Source organism: Rhinoderma darwinii, chromosome 4, assembly GCF_050947455.1.
Source record: "Rhinoderma darwinii isolate aRhiDar2 chromosome 4, aRhiDar2.hap1, whole genome shotgun sequence".
Taxonomy (NCBI): domain Eukaryota; kingdom Metazoa; phylum Chordata; class Amphibia; order Anura; family Rhinodermatidae; genus Rhinoderma; species Rhinoderma darwinii.
The window spans coordinates 82,747,513-82,769,348 of record NC_134690.1 but is presented as its reverse complement, the minus strand read 5'-3'; the positions used below and the strand labels follow the sequence as shown (position 1 = coordinate 82,769,348).

The window sequence follows — 21,836 nt, the reverse complement described above, 5'->3', positions numbered from 1 at the left end:
GGTTTTATTGCTGTATTTATGTAATGAGCTTGGTTATAGTGCTGTATATATGTCAGAGTTTGGTTCTATTGCTGTATTTATGTACTGAGCTTGGTTCTAGTGCTGTATATATGTCAGAGCTTGTTTCTAGTGATGTATTTCTGTACTGAGCTCGGTTGTGGTACTGTATATATGTCAGAGCTTGGTTCTGGTACTGTATATATGTCAGAGCTTTGCTCTAGTGCTGTATTTATGTATTGAGCTTGGTTGTGGTACTGTATATATGTCAGAGCTTGGTTCTAGTGCTGTATTTATGTACGGAGCTTGATTGGGGTACTGTATATATGTATGAGGCTGGTTCTGGAGCTGTAATTGTATAGGATATATTTAGAATAACAAAATTGCAGGGCAGATGGTATTGTTTTCAATTCATTCTATATTTCATGGGAACCTGTCTGTTATTTTGAACACCTTGAACCGCCACATGCGGTAATACATGACCTGACAATATTTCCAAATGTATGTTTTTTTCAGATGCAGCAAAATCTATAAAATCAACTTTTAAAATGGCGCACACTATATGCTAATTACTCATTAAAGGGTCATGGGGCGGTGCCGCTATCCTGAAGAGTCACATAGTCCTGCCTCCAAACCCACCTTTCCATGTTTGATTGATATCCCCCTGGCTGATCCAACTTTCTGGGATGTGCCTTTGCCTTGTACTACTTGGGGGGCTGTGTGGCACTATATAGAAGGGGGGGGGGCTGTGTGGCACTATACACAAGGGGGAGCTTTGTGGCACTATACACATGGGGGAACTGTGTGGCTCTTTTAAGGGGGGCTGTGTGGCCATATCTACTAGGGGGGCTGTATGGCACTATTTACAAAGGGGAGGGATGTGGCTCTATTTTCAAGGGACTGTGTGTGGTGCAATATACAGGAGTCCGTGTGTGGCACTATCTACTAAGGGGGGGGCTGTGTGGCACTATATACAAGGGAGGGCGCTGTGTGGCACTATATTACAGGGGGAGCTGTATGGCGCTATATACAGAGGGGGCTTTATGGCAATATATACAGGGGGCTGTATGGCACTATCTACAAGGGGGAGGTTGGGGGTGCTATCTACAAGTGGGGTGTGACACTGTCTACAGGCAGGGCTGTATAGCACTGTCTACAGGGGGGCTAAATAGCACAATCTATAGGGGGCACTATCTATTAGGCGGGCTGCGTGTGGCACCTGGGGGGGCCCACTCAAGAGTTTGCTATGGGGCCTAGTCTTTCTTTGTTACGCCCCTGCCCAGGGGGCTCACAGACAGCACATGCAGACATGTATGAAAAATCTAGATTACTTGTTAAAGGGAATGTGTTACTAGAATTTTTTTATTTTTTTTTAGTTAAACAGTTAGTATATACAGTGAAGGAAATAAGTATTTGATCCCTTGCTGATTTTGTAAGTTTGCCCGCTGTCAAAGACATGAACAGTCTAGAATTTTTAGGCTAGGTTAATTTTACCAGTGAGAGATAGATTATATGAAAAAAAAAAAACAGAAAATCACATTGTCAAAATTATATATATTTATTTGCATTGTGCACAGAGAAATAAGTATTTGATCCCTTTGGTAAACAAGGCTTAATACTTGGTGGCAAAACCCTTGTTGGCAAGCACAGCAGTCAGACGTTTTTTTGTAGTTGATGATGGGGTTTGCACACATGTTAGATGGAATTTTGTCCCACTCCTCTTTACAGATCATCTGTAAATCATTAAGATTTCGAGGCTGTCGCTTGGCAACTCAGATCTTCAGCTCCCTCCATAAGTTCTCGATGGGATTAAGGTCTGGAGACTGGCTAGGCCACTCCATGACCTTAATGTGCTTCTTTTTGAGCCACTCCTTTGTTGCCTTGGCTGTATGTTTCGGGTCATTGTCGTGCTGAAAGACCCAGCCACGAGCCATTTTTAATGTCCTGGTGGAGGGAAGGAGGTTGTCACTCAGGATTTGATGGTACATGACTCCAGCCATTCTCCCATTGATGCGGTGAAGTAGTCCTGTGCCCTTAGCAGAGAAACACCCCCAAAACATAATGTTTCCACCTCCATACTTGACAGTGGGGACGGTGTTCTTTGGGTCATAGGCAGCATTTCTCTTCCTCCAAACACGGCGAGTTGAGTTAATGCCAAAGAGCTCAATTTTAGTCTCATCTGACCACATCACCTTCTCCCAATCACTCTCAGAATCATCCAGATGTTCATTTGCAAACTTCAGACGGGCCTGTACATGTGCCTTCTTGAGCAGGGGGACCTTGCGGGCACTGCAGGATTTTAATCCATTACGGCGTAATGTGTTACCAATGGTTTTCTTGGTGACTGTGGTCCCAGCTGCCTTGAGATCATTAACAAGTTCCCCCCGTGTAGTTTTCGGCTGAGCTCTCACCTTCCTCAGGATCAAGGATACCCCACGAGGTGAGATTTTGCATGGAGCCCCAGATCGATGTCGATTGACAGTCATTTTGTATGTCTTCCATTTTCTTACTATTGCACCAACAGTTGTCTCCTTCTCACCCAGCGTCTTACTTATGGTTTTGTAGCCCATTCCAGCCTTGTGCAGGTCTATGATCTTGTCCCTGACATCCTTAGAAAGCTCTTTGGTCTTGCCCATGTTGTAGAGGTTAGAGTCAGACTGATTAATTGAGTCTATGGACAGGAGTCTTTTATACAGGTGACCATTTAAGACAGCTGTCTTTAATGCAGGCACCAAGTTGATTTGGAGCGTGTAACTGGTCTGGAGGAGGCTGAACTCTTAATGGTTGGTAGGGGATCAAATACTTATTTCTCTGTGCACAATGCAAATAAATATATATAATTTTGACTATGTGATTTTCTTTATTTTTTTTAATATAATCTATCTCTCACTGGTAAAATTAACCTAGCCTAAAAATTCTAGACAGTTCATGACTTTGACAGTGGGCAAACTTACAAAATCAGCAAGGGATCAAATACTTATTTCCTCCACTGTACATGATTACACATTGTTCTAATTTTTTACATTTTTTCACGTCAGGAAATATTATAAATTAGATTCTAATTTATAACATTTGCCAGTGCTGGTCACTAGAGGGAGTAATTCCCAAAATTGCAGCATTGGAATGTGGTAAAGCAATCTCATTGCTTTATGCTGCAAAATTGGAGAAGACACTCTCTCTAGTGTGCTCAATTAATCCCCCTCCTTTATCCTGGCTAGTGCCAGGAGAAAGGAGGGGGTTGAATGTTCAAACCTCCTACACTGTGTGCCGCCATTTTTTGAGCGAATGCACAGTGTAGTAGGCTTACATAGAGTGGTAATCACACAGTAAAACACGAACATACACAAACATAACTTACCTGCTCCTGCCGCCACCGCTCCCTCCGCGCCGTCCGCTCCTAGTCCTTGCTTCTGAACATATGTCCGGAAGCCGCGACCGGAAGTAGTCATCTTACTGTCCGGCCGCGGCTTCCGGTCCACATGAAAATGGCGCCGGATGTCGCTCGGCTGAAGACCTTCCTTATGGACTGTGTGGGCGTACACCATAGTGAATGGAACGGCTCCCGTTCGCATTCTCTATGGGGATGTATGTGCCGTATTCCATCTCTGTATGTGTCGTTAATCGACACATACAGAGATGAAAAAAAAAATGGCAGCCCCCATAGTGAAGAAAAAGTAAGAAAAAAGAAAAAAGTAAAACACAAAAACACAAATAAATACAATTTATTTTAATAACACACTAAAAATATAAAATATAAAAATATAAACAAAAATTTTTTTTCGCAACACCTTTCCTTTAAAAGCTATAAACACCTGCAACTGCACCACAGTTTTTTCGCCCAGAATTCCCTGCAAAGCACAGGGCGGATACGCAGCGTACTTTTTTAAAGCGTATCCGCTCCATGTGAACTCAGCCTTAATGGTTATACGACTTTGCAGCTAAAAAGCCATTATTAACAATCAAACTGCAGTTTAGCTGCAAAATCGTGCTGTCATTACCAATCAATTTGAAATCTGCACAAACTTGCAGTAAAGTTACATGCCAGCATAGTTTTTGTTGCCTCGCTGACGCCTTTTGAACCCCCCTGGCCACTCTGTGTTACTTTATCCTTTGTTATTGCACGGATCGTGAAGGGGTGCTTTTGAAGCTATTGCCTTAGGCACCAAAAGAGCTAGTCCCACACCTGTATCACCTATCCAGTGGATCTAAATTTAGTGGATCTAAATTTTAGATTGATCAGGATCCAACCACTGGGACCCCCACCGATCGCTAGAACAGGGCATTCCTGCACACTGCAGCTGCATGACCGCCACATGAAGGACCTTAAATGGAACCTTTTACCAGCATTTCACCGATTAAACCAGCAACACCTGGTGGTAGTGGGTGAAAAATCATTTTTCTGTAACCTATAATTATATTCTAAGTAGTCTCTGTAGCTTTAGTATTCAGTTTTTTTGTGTTCCTGTGCCATATGCTAATGAGCATGAGTCATATCTTCATTTGAAAAGAGTCATATCTTCATTTCTCAAGCCTTTCAGAGTTAACTCCGCCTCCTTACTTTTGATTGACAGTTTCTCGCCTCCCCCCAGCACACACGAAATCCCGCGCTTGTGCATTGATGTCCTGTTCTGGTGCGTGCACACAAAGGGACACCGGATTATTACCATAAAAGGCCCAAAATGTTTGCAGACCGTTATTTACAGTCGGAGGAGGAGTTTAAGAGATGGGATAACGGCAATGAACTTTTGATAGCAACGGCCAGCGAGGGGTGAGTAGGTTTTAATAGGTGAAATGCTGGTGACAGGTTCCCTTTAAATAGAGCGGCAATCAAGCATACGTGCTACCACTCCATTTGAAGTCTATGGCACTCACAGAAACAACTGAGCACATCGGTTGTTCCTCGACTTTCCTGTGGATAGGTGATAAATGTTTTAGGCTGGAATACCCCTTTAAAGGAGGAAATACCATGTGCAATGTGCAAATTATGCTGTAGAAATATTTCAGACATGTACCACGGCAATTATCATATAGGCCATGCTCCTATCTAATGCGCTTGAATCCTGATTGCTATTCCCATGAAACCACATAACAGTGCCAGCTGGCCTTTGTCACGATGCTGTTGGTAGTTTAATGATGGCAAATCACAGACACTGTACTACTGTGTAGGCAGCAGGGACAAACGTCGGTCCCTGCTGCCATGACTAATCCACTAATGGCGGCACCAAGCTAATGGAGGAGAAAAGACTACTCTCCCAAACATTCTGGGAGCACAGGCATATTTATGCAGTCTGCTTGGTGTTGTAAAAAAGCAGCCTACAGTTCTCTGGTGGGTTTGCAGGACCAGCACAGGAAATCGGAAAGACCCCCCCTCCCAGCTGAAAAGAACCCCATAAAGAGTGGCGGCCATATAGTCCCAACATAACCAGTTCCAGATAGAAACCTTATGTATGGATGCTCAAATCGAATCAACGGATTTGAATACCTTAATGGACTTAAATGAACTTTTGAATGAAAACTCTGACCCAGATGATAGATATGGAGTAGAAATAGTTCAGAATGATATTATCCCAGAATTCATAGAACTGCGTAAAAAAAGCACCACAATGCCCAGCATTTACTCTATGCATAGATATACATATGCCTTTATTGAAGCTATACAAAGAGATATTGGTCTCATCGACTGGTCTTCCTTCCTGAGTGAGGACAACCTAACGAAAAAAGAAAGAAAAGCCCTAAATGATTTGAAAAAACTAGACAAAATTGTGATCAAACCAAGTGATAAGGGTGGAAATGTTGTCCTACTCAGGGAGGAATACTATGTCGGTGAGATCAAAAGACAACTGAATACAGAATTTGATACTCTTTTAAGTAGTAATCCTACTGCCGATATAACAAATACTCTAAATAGAAAACTCATGTTTGCATTGGATGAAGGTTTAATAAATAAACAGGAATTTCAATATCTAGAGGTTAAGGAATCCCGGATGCCCACTATATATATACTTCCTAAACTACACAAAAATAAAACCAATCCCCCGGGTAGACCAATCATCTCTGGTTGTGATGGTCCAAATGATTATTTAGGAAAATATATAGATGAAAAACTTAAACCATTCGTCCGCATGCTTCCCTCTTTTATTCTGGATACAGGAGATTTACTGGGGAAAATTGAGAGATTGAAGGAGATTTTTTGTTAGTGGGTTTGGATGTGGAATCATTGTACACCTCAATCCCCCACAATGTTGGTCTTAGAGCAGCTGCACACTTTCTGGAGAGAAGGGGAGGAAGCTGGGCACACCAAAACGAATTTATCGTAGAGATGCTTGAATTTGTACTAAATTATAATTGTTTCTCCTTTGATGGAAACTACTATAGGCAAATACAAGGAACAGCCATGGGGTCATCTTGTGCACCATCATATGCATGCCTACATCTGGGGTGGTGGGAGGATTTTAACCCCTTCAGGACCGAGCACACTTTGGCCTTCAGGACCAGCCCCATTTTTTCAAATCTGACATGTGTCACTTTATGTGGTAATAACTCCGGAATGCTTTTGCCTATCTAAGCGATTCTGAGATTGTTTTCTCGTGACATATTGTACTTTATGCTAGTGGAAAAATTTGGTCAATAAATTCATTGCTTAGTTGTAAAAAACACCAAAATTTAGAGAAAATTTTAAAAAATTATGATTTTTCTAATTTTAAACTTATCTGCTTGTAAGATAGACAGTAATACCACACAAAATAGTTATTATTTCACATATTCCATATGTCTACTTTATATTTGCATTGTTTTTTGAACATTATTTTATTTTTCTACGACGTTACAAGGCTTAGAACTTTAGCAGCAATTTCCCACATTTTCAAGAAAATTACCAAAACCTATTTTTATAGGTACCAGTTCAGTTCTGAAGTGGCTTTGAGGGCCTTATATATAGAAACCCCCATAAGTCACCCAATTTTAAAAACTACACCGCTCAAAGTATTCATTACAGCATTTAGAAAGTTTCTTAACCCTTTAGGTATTTCACAGGAAAAAAGTAGAGGGGAAATTTACAAATGTCTTTTTTTTGTCGGAAAATTCATTTTAATCCATTTTTTTCTGTAACACAAAAGGATTTACCAGAGAAACGCAACTCAATATATATTACCCGGATTGTGCAGTTTTTAGAAATATCCCACATGTGGCTCTATTGCACTAATGGACTGAACCACAGGCCTCAGAAGCAAAGGAGTGCCTACTGGATTTTGGGGCCTCCTTTTTATTAGAATATATTTTAGGCACCATGTCAGGTTTGAAGAGATCTCGTGGGGCCAAAACAGTGGAAACACCTCCAAAAAGACACCATTTGACAAACTACGCACCTCAAGGAATGCATCAAGGGGTATAGTTAGTACGTAAAAATGAAAATCTAATTTTTTTTTCAATAAAACTTAGAAATTATAAATTTTTACAAGCAATAAAGAAGAAAAAGCACCCCAAGATTTGTAAAGCAATTTCTCCTGATTACGGCAATACCCCATATGTGGTAATAAACGTCTCTTTGGACGCACAGCAGGGCTCAGAAGCGAAGAAGCGCTATTTGGCTATTGGAGATCAAGTTTACTCAATTGGTTTTCGGGTGTCATGTCGCATTTGCAAAGCCCCTGAGGGTCCAAAACAGTGGACAAGCCCCAGAAGTGACCCCATTTGGGAAACTACAGCCATAAAAAGAATTTGTCTAGGGGTATAGTGAGCATTTTGATCCCATAAGTTTTTTGCTGAATTAGGCCGTCAAAACTTCTATTATTTTTTATTTATTTTTTACGGCGTTCACCGTGCGCTATATATGACATATTTAATTTATTCTGCGGGTCAATGCGATTATGGCGATACCATATGTATATACGTTTTTTTATGTTTTATGGTGTTTGCACGATAAAATCACAGTTTTATTTTTTTTTTTCGTTTTTGTGTCGCCATATTCTAAGAGCCACAACTTTTTTATTTTTCTATCAGGAAAGCTGTGTGAGGGCTTGTTGTTTGCGGAATAAACTGTAGTTTTTATTGGTACAATTTTTGGGTACATGCGACTTTTTGATCCGTATTTCTGAAAATTATTTGGGAGCTGAAGTGACTAAAAATAGCGATTCCGGTATAGTTTTTTAATTATTTTTTTTTATGGCGGTCACCGTGCAGGATAAATTACATTATATGTTTATAGCTCAGGCTGTTACGGACGCAGCGATACCAATTATTCATAGTTTATTCCTTTTTTTTCATTTTTTTCCAATAATAAAGGACTTTATAAGGGAAAAAAGTCAATTTTTACATTTTACTTTTGTACATTCTTTGTAACTTTTTTTCCTTTTTTTTTTTTTTAGTCCTTCTATGGACTTGAAGATCCAATTGTTGGATCGTTTTTATAATACCCTGTAATTCTTGTGTATTGCAGGGTATTATACCTGTCAGTTTCACACTGACAGGAGGCATATTAGGTCCTGCCTCCGGCAGGACGTAATCGCCTTCAATAAATGGCAGACCCGAAGCCTTTGTTAGGCTTCCGGTTGCCATAGCAATCACCCCCCCCCCCCGCAACAATCGCCCCCCCCGCAATCGCGTAGCGGGGTGCCGATGTTGCCATAACAACTTAAATGTGGCAGTCACTCGGGTTGGTGAATCGCTCTATGTACTTATATAAAAAATTATTGTAGAACCTGGCCAGGTAATTTGTATTGTCTTTTACTGTCAATTGTTGGTAAACGTATTACTAGGTTTTTTTTAACTCCCTCTTTTTATACACATAGAAATAAAATTAATTCAGAATAAATAAAAAAATAATAAAATATAAAATTATTCTTCCTATACCTAAAGAGTGCCTTGAATATTTACGGATCTTGTCTCTTTTTCTTTTTTGTTTTTTTCCAGACAGAAAGTCTTCCCATATACAGTGGCCGTCACTCATGATTTAATTTTCCATGTTACTGCGCTTCTTCGTTACCGGAGTCGCTAAGGGAAGTCATACTGGTGAAAAATGGATATTAGGGAATTGCTTATAATCAAATTCTATATATTATTTAAAGTGGTTTCCAAGGTCTAGCTTCATTTTCTTTAGCAATATATACAGTAAAGTTTCATCTGAAACATGGAGCAGTGAAAAAATACAGTGTAATGCTCTGATACAGCAGTGGGAGTGAACACGTGTTATTTTACTTGACACTGAAATATACTGAGATTAAGGATGAGATTATGAGGTGGGATGGAGACCTAGTTGGTGGGCACTCCTTATCATGTAGAATGTCATAGTAACATGTTGGCGGTGGTCCTCTGGATGCGGCCTGTAATCTCGATTGCCCATTGTACCTTGTTACTCTAGGAGACAGCCTTCATTCTAGGTGTACTTTGTCCAATGTAATAAAATATTTTGCACAAACAAGGTGAGTCATGCAGTAAAGATATACAAGTTATCCCCTGGCACTAGGAGTATGTTATGAGAAACACATAAAACATTGGCATCATTCAAAGAGCAGGTTCTAATCCGGCAGCAGATAAAGGTGACGTACGAAAATTCCAGCTTTTTACAACAAAATTGCTAAAAATCTAATGTGTATGGGGGCAACTCCACTCTCACATGGATTGTGCATGTTGGAGTTCAACTGGCCGGATGCTCGGTTCATCCAGGGTGTCTGGCAGCGGCTTATTACCTTCTACAGTAGAAATAAACATGCATGCTCGACAGATCAATGTATGCATATTTATAAAAAAAAGTCTGGGAGATCGGCTGACAACTATCTTATGTGAATGGCCACAATCCAGTGAGTAGAATACTGTCTCTTCATGTTACACACTGTATATTTCCTATATTTAAAATCTTACATGAAACATTTTTTTCAATGGGTTGTTTAAAAAACTAATTTTCAATTACTTTATTGGGGAATTCTAAGCTAAAAGTGGGTAGTCCCTTATTTGAGACCTCCATCAAATAGCCGGAGTGGAGAGCTGCCACAAAGAGGACCCGCCACATCCATGCATTACATGATCGGCCCATTGATTTTAATTGTTACTATGTAATGCTTTATTTCCTCTATGGTGGCGCTGTAGGGAAATTGAACACTTGCTGTAGGGTTCCCCCACAGATAACAGCTGATCGCTGTAGGTTGCAGCAGCAGGAAACCCTGTAATCAGTAAAAAAAAATTGTGCCACTTAAAAATGGATTTTACAGAGCAGACAAGTAAAAATCAACATGAGAGTAACGTGTGGGTGGCATTTATACAATGTTAAAAATGTCTCCTTTTATAAGATAGAATGGTATGGGGGGTATATTATGTCTTTTATTTGTGTGTGTATTTTTGTGTGTCAAAAGTTCAAGAACTATGGCAGTATTGAAAGGGTTAAAGCCTATGAATGATTTATTATTGACATACAAAAAAAATGTAAGACTTTCTTAAAAAGGTCTTTATTTTTTTATTTAGAAAATGTACATAGACATGAATGACAGATGTATCTACACTATAGGGCAGTATGCAGGTAATCCCGAGTGCTGCTTAGTTCTTCTTTTTGTAAACCTGATGGCAAACTTGATCCTCACATGTTAGGTCCTAAAATATAAAGATACAGTACAATGAGTAACCGTGCTGATCAGATAAAGCCCTACCAAATAGCACCCTGGCAGTAATTTAGTGGGTGGCTATTGGCAACTGCTCCACTAGTGGCTCCTCAGTCAGAATCATATCCCTTGGTGCCCCCCCCCACCCCCCAAAAAAACCAGTCTGATACTGCAGATACATTATGTTAGCATTCAATGTAAGGGTATGTTCACTCGCAGTGTTTTCAGACGTAATTCGGGTGTTTTACAATGTTCAGTTCCCGCGAGGTGTAATTTTACGCGTCGCTGTCAAAATACGGTGCGTAAAAAGACGCCCGTGAAAAAGAAGTGCATGTCACTTCTTGGGACGTTTTTGGAGCCGTTTCTCATTGACTCCATTGAAAAACAGCACCAATAACGTCCGTAAAATAAGCAGCGAAAAACGCGAGTTGCTACAACAACGTCTGAAAATCAGGAGCTGTTTTCACCTGAATCTACGGTCAAGTTCATGGGACCTCAGAGAGGATTGCCTAGCCGGGATACAATTGTAGCACAGTATTAGGTCTGTATGGGTTTTTAGCATCTGGGTGTTAACAAACATTTTCCCATTCACTCACAGGAAGCAGAGGTCTTTAAAATGAGTGTGAACTTTACATGTGTAGCGTTATATATGATATCATATTTGTAGATACATACATAAGAGCTATTTCATCGACTAGTAGTGGCACTAAAACTGTAAGTCCTTACCAAGTAAAGTTTGTCTCCCTCAAGCCAATGTTTCCAGCCACGATTATTCTTCTCTCCCTTCTGGACACAGATAAGTTTATCCCCATCCCAAGACACCAAGGTCTGTAACATTAATAAAACAGATATCAGTTACACGATATATGCAGGGAAAATAATTATTACTGATAGAAACTCAGCACCAACGAACCTGCACCACCCGATTATCCAAGCCTTTAGTCTTCTCCTCAAATTCTACTCCAACAGTGAAGTTGACCTCATAATTCCTGAATGTGCTGAGGGTCTTTGTCTTAAACTCATCTCCATTCTGAATAAGTTCTTTGGTCTGGGTCAGATGAGAAGCAATCTTCCGGGTAGCAAAGTCAATATCTGCAGAAAGAAAGGAACTGAATTGCCATACAGATGTAGCCAACTTTATCTTGACTGATCACTTGCTGCAGCGTGATATCACACAACAAATGCCATTGAAAAATTTCCAGTATTACCAGTACAGTATTTAACGCGTTAAAAGTCAAAATAAAGATGACTACATCTGCAGTTGTGCCATCCAATTCTTTTTATTTATAGGACCCTGTATACATATTAAGATGGGTTTGCACGGACCATTAAAGACCGGACATTGTTTTGAGTTTTACTTGCACAGATCTTTTTTAAAGAAGAGAAATAGAAAATGTTATGATCCTTGCAAATATTTCCCCTAATGCGCTTTCCATTCTGATCACTGTTTACACACTCCTATCATTCAATACCAGTGCCTGGACTGGGAATATTTCTATGCAGGTCAGATAATGATCAGATCTGGTAGATCGTTACAATTGTGATCCTTAGGCAATTTTCACTGATGCTATTCTATCCCTTTATAATATGTGTACATGTCAAAGAAATATCAGCGCCACGGTATGGTGACTGCTAGCCAAAAGTGATTCACATATGTTCAATGCTCTACATCTTGTCTCTAAGTGTCACAAGCAGCTGACTCAACTAGTTCACCCAATTGTGCCCTAAAATAATGTATGAAAAAAATATATATTTCACTCAGACCAGGAGCTCTCTTGGTGCCAAGGGCAGGGGTTTTAGAATGTGCGCCACCATCCTCGGCCACTGAGGTTCAGCTGTCAGACAATGATTTAATTTCCTCCTATGCATCCCTCTACCCAGCAATCACTATTGTTGTTTAGAATATATACCCCCCCCCCCCATTACTCTCCTCGTCTATCCCTTCCACACATGTACAATTTTTAATGCAGAGCCGCCTGGCCACAATAACAATAGGACTCCTGCAACTTCTTTCCCTGCTCCATCCTTCGTCTCTCTTATATGCTGGATTCCATATACGTTGCCATCTTGCTTACACCATCAGGATTTGCAATTGCCTAATCCGCTGTGGATTTTTAGGTAAATCTGCAGTTAAAACCTGGATTTCCACTGCAGATTCACATGTGGATTAACTACATTGAAGTTCAAAGAGCCAATCCACGTTTTCTCAGCATGAAAGCCACGTTCTGCAGATTCGTGGCATGGTCAATATTCACGAAAAAGCACCTATCACATGTATTGCCGACAGAATTGCTGCTGATTATGTCCGGATTTAGGCGTGGAATCAGCGCGTAAATCCATAATGTGTGAATATGGTCTTAAACTGTGTGGAAATGGGGCCCTGACTGTGATGAGACCATAACAGTAAGTGCGCACGTAGCGGAAATGCTGCAGATTTTCCAATGCGGATTTGCGCACTGATAATTATCAGTGCATAACAGTACCAGCCACGTGGATGAAATTTGAATAAATCTCATCTACATTCTGTGGAATTTTTCCGCGCCACAATTGACCTGCTGTGTGGATTTTTCACTGTGTATTTCACCCCTTATAACGTAGAGTGGTGAAATACGCAGCAAAATCTGCACTTTACATGTGCACCTACCCTAACACTATACCTGGAAGCTAACTAGGCTTTACACCAGTTAGGCGGGATTCACACGACCGGGTCGTTCCCGAGCCCGAGTTTCGGCCGGTAAAATCGGCCATTTTGCCCGGCCGGTTTGCATAAAGTTTTGCATCCGTGCCGGGCCGGGCAGATCCGGACAGTGACATCAGTGGCAACTCCTGAAGGGGAATCCCCATGTGTTCGGGGATTCCGCTTCAGGAGTTTCCCCTGATGTCACTGCCCAGATATGGACAGAGACATCAAGCGCTCTGTCCAGGAGCGGAATCCCCGAAAACACGGTGATTCCGCTCCTTCAAGGAGCTAAAGTGCGGCTAGCACATAGCAGAGCGGGGAGATACCTCCCCGCTCTGCTATAGTGGCGTCGCTACAGTAGTAGCAGCCGCAGCAGCAGCAGCTGCTAGCGGCGCCATTGAAGGTGTCGCCGGGCCAGGGCGCTTTTAAAACAAGCAGGGGAAGGGAGCCAGTCAGAATGGCATCAACTCCTCCTCCTCACATGCACTCTGCGCTGTGAGGAGGAGGAGATAGAGCGCAAGCGCCGGAAAACCCGGCCATCACTCGGGACACATCCCGGTGATGGCCGTGTATTACCCGGCCCCATAGACTTCTATGGGAGCCGGGCGGCCGAGTACCCGGCCGAAGATAGAGCATGTCCTATTTTTTGATGGCCGGTTTTCCCGGCCGTCAAAAAATCGGTCGTGTGAATAGCCCCATTAGGGGTCTATTATTCCTAATGCAGCCGGGTGTCGGCCGATTTATGAACGGCCGGCACCCGGCCGGGAAAACCTGCCGTGTGAATGAGGCCTTAGGATATGTTCACACTCGGCAGATTTGTTGCAGAAATTTCCCCAAAAGTCAGTCCCATTAATTTGAATGGGGTTGTTACTGCAGCACGTGCGTGGATTTTTACAAACCCCATTCAGAGGCATGAAACAGGCACAGGAATTTCTTCATCAAATCTCGTTCTACAAAGCAAACGTATGAACATACCCTTGCATTAACTACAGCTAATGGTGTATCAATTGGCAATGCATTGGTTAAAGTTTTAGCTGGTACCTGAGGGGGCATAGAAGCCACCTTACCACATAAGGGGACTGCAGTGCTATAAATGGCATGTCAGTTGAGGGGACAAAGGTCGATTGATTTCAAGCGGCACCTATTCCCATTATTACTTAATCCATATCAACTTTAGTAGCTAACATGATCAACTCGCATACCAAAGCCTCCAAACACCCATGCTGCTACATATAACCTGTAATCTCACAGTGAAAAAACCCTTCCACGTAAGGCCGTGGCAGAATTTTTCCGCTGCAAATGTTTGTGCAGATTCGGGGCAATTATGCAGCTAATTTGCACCAATATTTGCATATTTGATAGGTAATTCAGACGTTGCAGATATCACAGCGGACTTGCCACAGATTTCAGTTTTTGCATTGCAAAGGCTGAAATCCGCAGTGCAATTTCGCTGCTTCTCCGCAATATAATGAGCATGCTGCGGAGGGAAAATTCTGCACCGCAGCCTAATTTCCAGACAGTTATTTTCTGTAAACGTCTGAACTAAGTTTCCTAAAAATGTATAGAAACAAATGTAAAAATCGGCTGCTGCAGAATTCCACTGCGGACTGTCCACAGCGGAATTCAACAGCAATTCAGCCACGTCTGAACGTGGCCTAATGCTATTCGACTCCCAAGTAAGCACACCCCCCCTTATCAAGTACTTCTCCCTAATCCCCAAGTGCCCCTACATTCTTAAAATCCTACAAAGCTCAGTTATTAGAAATTAGGAATACCTAATGCCTTCATGTATCCATCAAAGTTGTCATTGGTCTCCATGACCCAGGTGCCATTGTAGTCAGCAGGCATGATGATGTAACGGTGGAGGGGTGCTGAACAGACGTGGTGGACAGAGGTGCAGACTGCAAGAAAAATATTTTCTAACAGCAGTTTATATGCCGTGGAGCAGAAGGATTCCTGGGATCCTGATAAAAGGGTTTCAAAGTCAAGTCAGATAAGTTGAAAAGGGAATTTATCTCCAGTAATAAGTCCATAGGTCAAATCTGGAATATTATCTGTATGATTTTATCATTTTTATTGCATGGGTGGACAGACCCAGTGAGACATTAACCTTTTCAGCTGACCCCAATTTTTTATATGTTAAGTTTGAAATGTTCGAACCACCTCAATCTGTATTTCGGTAAAGGAGGAATACGCTTAAAGAGGCTCTGTCACCAGATTTTGCAACCCCTATCTGCTATTGCAGCAGATAGGCGCTGCAATGTAGATAACAGTAACGTTTTTATTTTTAAAAAACGAGCATTTTTGGCCAAGTTATGACCATTTTTGTATTTATGCAAATGAGGCTTGCAAAAGTACAACTGGGCGTGTTGAAAAGTAAAAGTACAACTGGGCGTGTATTATGTGCGTACATCGGGGCGTGTTTACTACTTTTACTAGCTGGGCGTTCTGACGAGAAGTATCATCCACTTCTCTTCAGAACGCCCAGCTTCTGCCAGATCACGCTTTGACGTCACTCACAGGTCCTGCATCGTGTCAGACGAGCGAGGACACATCGGCACCAGAGGCTACAGATGATTCTGCAGCAGCATCGGCGTTTGCAGGTAAATCGATGTAGCTACTTACCTGCAAACGCTGATGCTGCTGCAGAATCAACTGTAGCCTCTGGTGCCGATGTGGCCGACACGATGCAGGACCTGTGAGTGACGTCACAGCGTGATCTGGCAGAAGCTGGGCGTTCTGAAGAGAAGTGGATGATACTTCTCATCTGAACGCCCAGCTAGTAAAAGTAGTAAACACGCCCCGATGTACGCACATAATACACGCCCAGTTGTACTTTTACTTTTCAACACGCCCACTTGTACTTTTGCAAGCCTCATTTGCATAAATACAAAAATGGCCATAACTTGGCCAAAAATGCTCGTTTTTTAAAAATAAAAACGTTACTGTAATCTACATTGCAGCGCCTATCTGCTGCAATAGCAGATAGGGGTTGCAAAATCTGGTGACAGAGCCTCTTTAAGAAAAGTATACTGTAAGGCCAGGCTCACACAGGGGTTCATGCCAGTGCAAGGAGTGGATCAGTGGCATTGCTAGAATCGGGCACTAGGGCCTTTTGCCTGGTTGCTTCTCCGTTTCTTAGTAACTGACATTGGTGCTGTAGTGTGTAGCGCCATACATCAGACATAGAGTAAACCAGCCCATACCAGGTAAGCACAGGCTGGTCTAATGCAACATTTTGGGGCATTGCAGCTGGCATGGGGGCATAGTGGCTGCTAGTAGAGACATTGGGGTATGCCCCAACGTCCCCTCAAAAGCAATCGTGGCATGAAGGATTGCACTTGGTCTGCAACAACATTTAGGTAGGTGGTACGTGTCAAAGTAACATCCACGTGAATGCTAGGACCCAAGGTTTCCCAGTAGAACATTGCCCAGAGTATCACACCGCTTCCGCTGGTTTGCCTTCTCCCCATAGTGTATCCTGATGCCATCTCTTCCCCAGGTAAGCCATTTAGATTATGCAAAAGAAAATTCTATTCATCAGACTAGACCACCTACTTTCATTGCTTTATGATCCATAAAAATGCAATTTGTAGGCACTTTTGCAAGTGGACAGGAGTTAGCTTGGACACTCTGACCAGTCTGCGGCTATGCAGCCCCAAATGCCGCAAACTGTGAAGCATTGTATGTTCTGACATCTTTCAATCATAGCCAGCAGTAACTTTTTCAGCAATATGTGCTACAGTCGTTTTTCTGTAGGATTAGGCCAGACGGGATAGTCTACGCTCCACATGCACATCAATGAGCCTAGGGTGCCCATGACCATGTTGCTGATCCACCGGTTGTCCTTCCTTGGACCACTTTTGTACTAGTTACTGCATACCGATTTGTCCTTTGCCAATGTTACGAAGATCCTTAAACTGAGCAGGTGTCAATGAAGGTACTGATGTCATTGTAGTCACGTGGGTAGATTTTATTTATCTTTAAAGGAAATTTACTTTAGTTCATGATTGCCATGTGTCACTTACAGATACCATTTCAGAGGATTACAAGAAAATTATTTTATTTCATTACTGAGAATATATTCAATAGAAGAAAGACACTGTATATCAAGTTATCAAGTCTGCATCCTTGGGCTGGGTTCCCATGTAGCGTAAACACTACAGAATCTCCGCAACGGAATTCTGTTCAGAAATTCCGCAGCATTTACAGTAGAAGCAATGAGATCTTAAAAATGTCATGCCAACGCTGCAGAAAAAAAAAAAACGAAGCGAAAAGGTTAATAAATTGACTTGTGGCGCAGAATTTAAATCCACAGCATGTCAATTTACGCTGTGTTTTCGATGCTTTTTCTGTTGCGGGTTTTCCCCATTGAATTCTGTGGGGATGCAAAACCCGCAACGAATAGCCAAGTGTGGCGACTTCTGCAGAGGAAAAAAAAAAATCAATCATACCCAGAACTCCCTGGTTCTTCCTTCAGTCCAACCTCCTGGGATGATATTTCATTCCATGTGACTCCTGCAGCCAATCACAGGCTGCAGTGGTCACATGGGCTGCAGCATCATCCAGGGAGACTGGACGGCAAAGGAGGGGTGCGACACCATGACAACAGCTGGGGTGAGTATGAACGTGTTTTTTTGGGTTTTTTCCTACCGCTGCTTTCCGCAGCGTAAATTTTGCCCTGAAGAAGCACCTCCGTGTGGCGTGGTTTTTCGGACCGAATATATTGCGGGTTCCAGGTCGGATACGTTTTATGCAACGTATCCGACCAGTTTATTACCAGGCCTTGCTGTACAACTGCTGTGAGATTATTGAATTTAGCAATTGTCTAGGTGTCCTCCTTTATTTTGCAGCATGCTGTAGCTACTGGCATGTGACGAGTGTCCAGGGTAGCCGTTTGCATAGTAATAGATTTTGGGAGATTTATTAAAACAAGTGCATCAGATTCTAGCTCTAATTTTTCAGAGGCCCTTCAGGAAATAAAAGCTGCAACCACATAGATTGGTAGGAGCACCTGCTCGCCTTTCCCGTTGCACAAGTTTTGTTAAATCACTCCCTAGTTTGTTCTTTTTGGGCAGGTAGCTCTGGGCTTACATGTGTACATGGAGGAGCTCTTATGTAGAAGGGGCACTGTATATTCCGCAATACACAGTTTTGCCAAAAGAGACAACCAAGTGGTCAAATCCAGGTGGAGAGGGAATGGAGCGGGCTTTCTCAATTTAAGTCTAATAGGAGTAAGTTCCAGGGATGCTATTAGTTTGGTGTAATAAAAGAGTTGCATAGGCAGAGTTCAGTATAAAGTATAATATACAGCAAGAAATTCATTTTTATATTTTACTATATCTGTAGGTGACGGGTCCCTTTAATCAATTTATTAACAGCAATGCGGTGTAAAACTCAGGTTAAGGTTTTTATTAATGTACCTAGCATCACATTCTGAAAGAAAATCACAGAAAATCTAACCACTAAAATAAGAAGGACAGATATGTATAGGAAACAAAAGGAATTTTCTAAGGTTTTTCTTGGATAATTTTTTTCTCAGGGTCGGCGTCACTGCTTAACCTTCTTAAAAACTTGTTTGCAGGCTATACCTCCAACCCGCATCTCCTAGTAAAAAGAAAAGAATGAACAAGTATAAAGAGGAGGTCAGGAGATAAATTACAATGAACTTGTGGTGTCTGCATGAACGGCTTACACATTTGTATGACTGCTAACATTACAGGGGTTAATCCACTACAACCATTGATGAAATATTGATAGGATATGCTAGCTACTTGTAACTGAGTGTTCCCCAATCGGCGTCTCTCGTCCCCTTCATGTGGCTCCCCAGCTCTTGGCACCTCCAACTACTATTGTGCACCAGGAGTGTATTACTAGAACCTGGTGCCAGAGTCAAAACAGCATCTTTGGTAGTAACACTAAGAAAAAGAGTCTCATCACTTAGTCATACCTTAAATAGGCTTAGGCCTCATGCACATTTCCATTGGCCATCGTACGGCCGTTAATGACGGATCCGTGAAACATGGACTGGTGGAAAATGCAGAGACTGTTCTGTCAAAAACGGACAGGAGTAGGATCGGTCCTATTTTTGACGGAACGGCCACACGGTTCCGTTAAAACAACGTAAGTGTGCATTGCCCCATTGAAATGAATCAGTCAAGGTGCAATCGGTTAAAAAAAAAAAGGATAGCACCCTGAAGAAAAATAAATGAAGTGGGCATAGGCTTTTTCCTTCTCAATATTCATTGTGGCTCCATACCACCAGTTTTATTAGAAAGTGGCTCGCAGACTACATAAGATTGGGGACAGCTGGTATAATCCCACTGGAAACCTTACTGATGCCTAAAATGAAATGACCATATGGGTAGGTAAAGCACAGTGACCCCCTTCAGTCTCTCTCTGACACACGGCTGCTCCCAACCAGGTGCTGTGTGGAGAAATCGCCCTATCCAACTATTGCAGTACCTAGGCAGCATGCCCATTCGCCGTGTCATAGAAAAAACAAAGGGGCCTTTGCAATTTAACTTGTGTTGTGGCCCTTTTAGTGGGAGTCCGAAAGGTGGGACTACACTGATATTTATATTTAGTTGGAACCAGCAGCTTTATCAATGGAGCAACAAAGGGCATATACAACCATAGAAGCAGACAACACGGCCACTATGGGGCCCCTGGAGGTGCCCATTCTAGGTTGATCTTGTTTCAATTTTAATTGGTGTTTCAAACCTGCATAGGGATGTGGTGGAAAAGTGAAAAATTTACTTAAATCATGAGAATGAGATGGGGCCAGCAGGACCTTCAGTTGGGGATGGTTAGGTGTGTGGTGGTGTTAATCCACAAGGGTACTCATATATGCATGCCACTGAGAGCAACTGTACTCTTTTCCACCCGGTCTGAAAAATGCCGCCTTCCCTACACAGCATACAGTGCTATTCTCTGGGCACTGCCCAGTTCATGCTGTAGCACTGGCCAAGTGCTCCTTTGTGCAATGTTCCACTTTTGTGGTTTCCAAATGAGCAGTGAACGGCAGTATATTAACATTTCACGTCAAAGCGCGATGCTCGCCTTCTTCAACATGAAGCACAGCCATGTATTGTGATTTATTTTTAAATACACTTTGTGTTTTTATTTAAAGAAGTCTTTAAACTAAAAAATTGATAGACCACTGTCTGGACTGACAAAGGAAGGACTCATTCTTCCACTTCTCCTTCTGAATACTCCGTCAAATACAAACTTCTTTTTTTTTGCTGCAGGAAAAAATTCAAAAGGAGAGGAGAACATGAAAGAAGATATCTTGGAAAAGAAGAAGAATCTACGGTTCAGCAGAGGGACGTGGAGAATGGAGTCTTTGTGCTTATAGCAAGTTGGTTAAACATTGCTCATGTCCAATCAAAAGCTTTCATCTCAAGGCTTTAACGGGTGTCGGATGTGCGGGGGAGGCCGGTAACGTTCTCCAATGTGTGATATAAAGAGATCACAAAATAAAATAGTTTTGCTTTTCAGAGAACACATACAAATGTATTGAATTTGGGATTATTTCTGATTGGTTTGGAAAGCTCACTGGTACCTTAGCAAACTGAACTAAAGGGAAATTGACTTGTTTAAATAAAAACATACAACTGTTTTGTGTATACAGGTCCTAGGCAGACCTATGTGTCTCTGTGGTTCCAGACTACGACTTGGTTGCCCACATCAGTTAAAAATCTAGAAGCCATGGCATTATAGAATAGGGCTTGAAACGCAGCGTTAGGTTATTCAGACGAGCGTGTCAGTTTTGCGTCCGCAAAAAAACGGAGTGTATTTCATGCATTTCAGTTCTGTGTGGTATCAGTGTGCTTTCCGTGTGGCATCAGTGCTCCTGTTTTTTTTCTCTCAATATTTCTTTAGCAACTGGCGTGTGAAAAACACGGACAGCACACAGATGTCGTCTGTGTGCTGTCCGTGTTTTTCACGCGCCCATTGAATTCAAAGGGCGACGTGGTACGCAAAAAACAGATCAAAATAGGACATGCAGGGAGTTTCACGCAACAGACACATGCTGCATATAAAACCCCATTGAATTGCATGGGTCCCTGCGCTGCCTGTATTTTAAACGGACAGCACACTGACGTGAAATACGCTCGTCTGAATAAGGCCTTACTGTTATACTGTTAAGCTTACATAAGAAATACAAAACAAAGCAAAACGGTTCTGTACCAGGTGTAATTCATCTCCTTCCACCCACTGTGTCCAGCCACGGCCATCCTTTTCACCTTTCTGTACACATTCCAGCTTGTCACCTTCCCAGCTGACTGTTGTCTAAAAAAAAATAAATGCATATGTTGTGAGTATTGCAACTATAATTCACATACATTTCTAGAAGTTGGTCAAATAAAGCATAATAACACCACCATCATACGGTCTAGAACATTGTATATGCTGCCGGTATCATCAGGACTCTCCAAAAACGTCTTAGAATAGAATACTATGCGCTTCAAATCGCCAGCGACTCAAACCTGTACTGAAAGCATATTGACTACTGATAATTCATATATATGTGGACTGCAAACTCAAACCACAGAATCTAAGCAGTCATG

General features: G+C 41.9%; 3 protein-coding genes across 4 annotated transcripts in view; all 3 read right to left on the bottom strand.

Moving 5' to 3' along the window:
* LOC142760752 (speedy protein 1-B-like) overlaps nucleotides 1-21,836 on the bottom strand; it is a 227,505-nt gene that overhangs the window by 12,045 nt on the left and 193,624 nt on the right. The window lies entirely within an intron of this gene.
* Nucleotides 10,470-15,417, bottom strand: RBP2 (retinol binding protein 2). The gene is made up of 4 exons (XM_075863927.1): nucleotides 15,039-15,417; nucleotides 11,497-11,675; nucleotides 11,310-11,411; nucleotides 10,470-10,575 (listed from the first exon to the last, which is right to left on the bottom strand). Exons 1-4 carry the CDS (start codon nucleotides 15,109-15,111, stop codon nucleotides 10,522-10,524), a joined length of 408 nt encoding a protein of 135 aa, XP_075720042.1. The 5' UTR covers nucleotides 15,112-15,417; the 3' UTR covers nucleotides 10,470-10,521.
* The window catches only part of RBP1 (retinol binding protein 1), a 55,764-nt gene continuing 51,140 nt past the window's right edge, over nucleotides 17,213-21,836 (bottom strand). Inside the window, exons 3-4 of the mRNA XM_075863926.1 lie at nucleotides 21,457-21,558; nucleotides 17,213-18,870 (exon numbers count right to left, since the gene is read on the bottom strand). Of these exons, the coding sequence (XP_075720041.1) occupies nucleotides 18,814-18,870; nucleotides 21,457-21,558 (159 nt within the window). The 3' untranslated portion in view covers nucleotides 17,213-18,813. The remainder of the gene's footprint in view (nucleotides 18,871-21,456; nucleotides 21,559-21,836) is intronic.

Excerpts from the sequence above, each read along its gene's own strand:
- RBP2 (XM_075863927.1), bottom strand. The coding sequence starts at position 15,111 with ATGCCTGCTGACTACAATGGCACCTGGGTCATGGAGACCAATGACAAC. Across the intron at positions 11,676-15,038 it reads TGGATACATGAAGGCATTAG|ATATTGACTTTGCTACCCGG; the intron begins GTATTCCTAATT and ends TTCTTTCTGCAG. Across the intron at positions 10,576-11,309 it reads AGGGAGACAAACTTTACTTG|GACCTAACATGTGAGGATCA; the intron begins GTAAGGACTTAC and ends TTTATATTTTAG.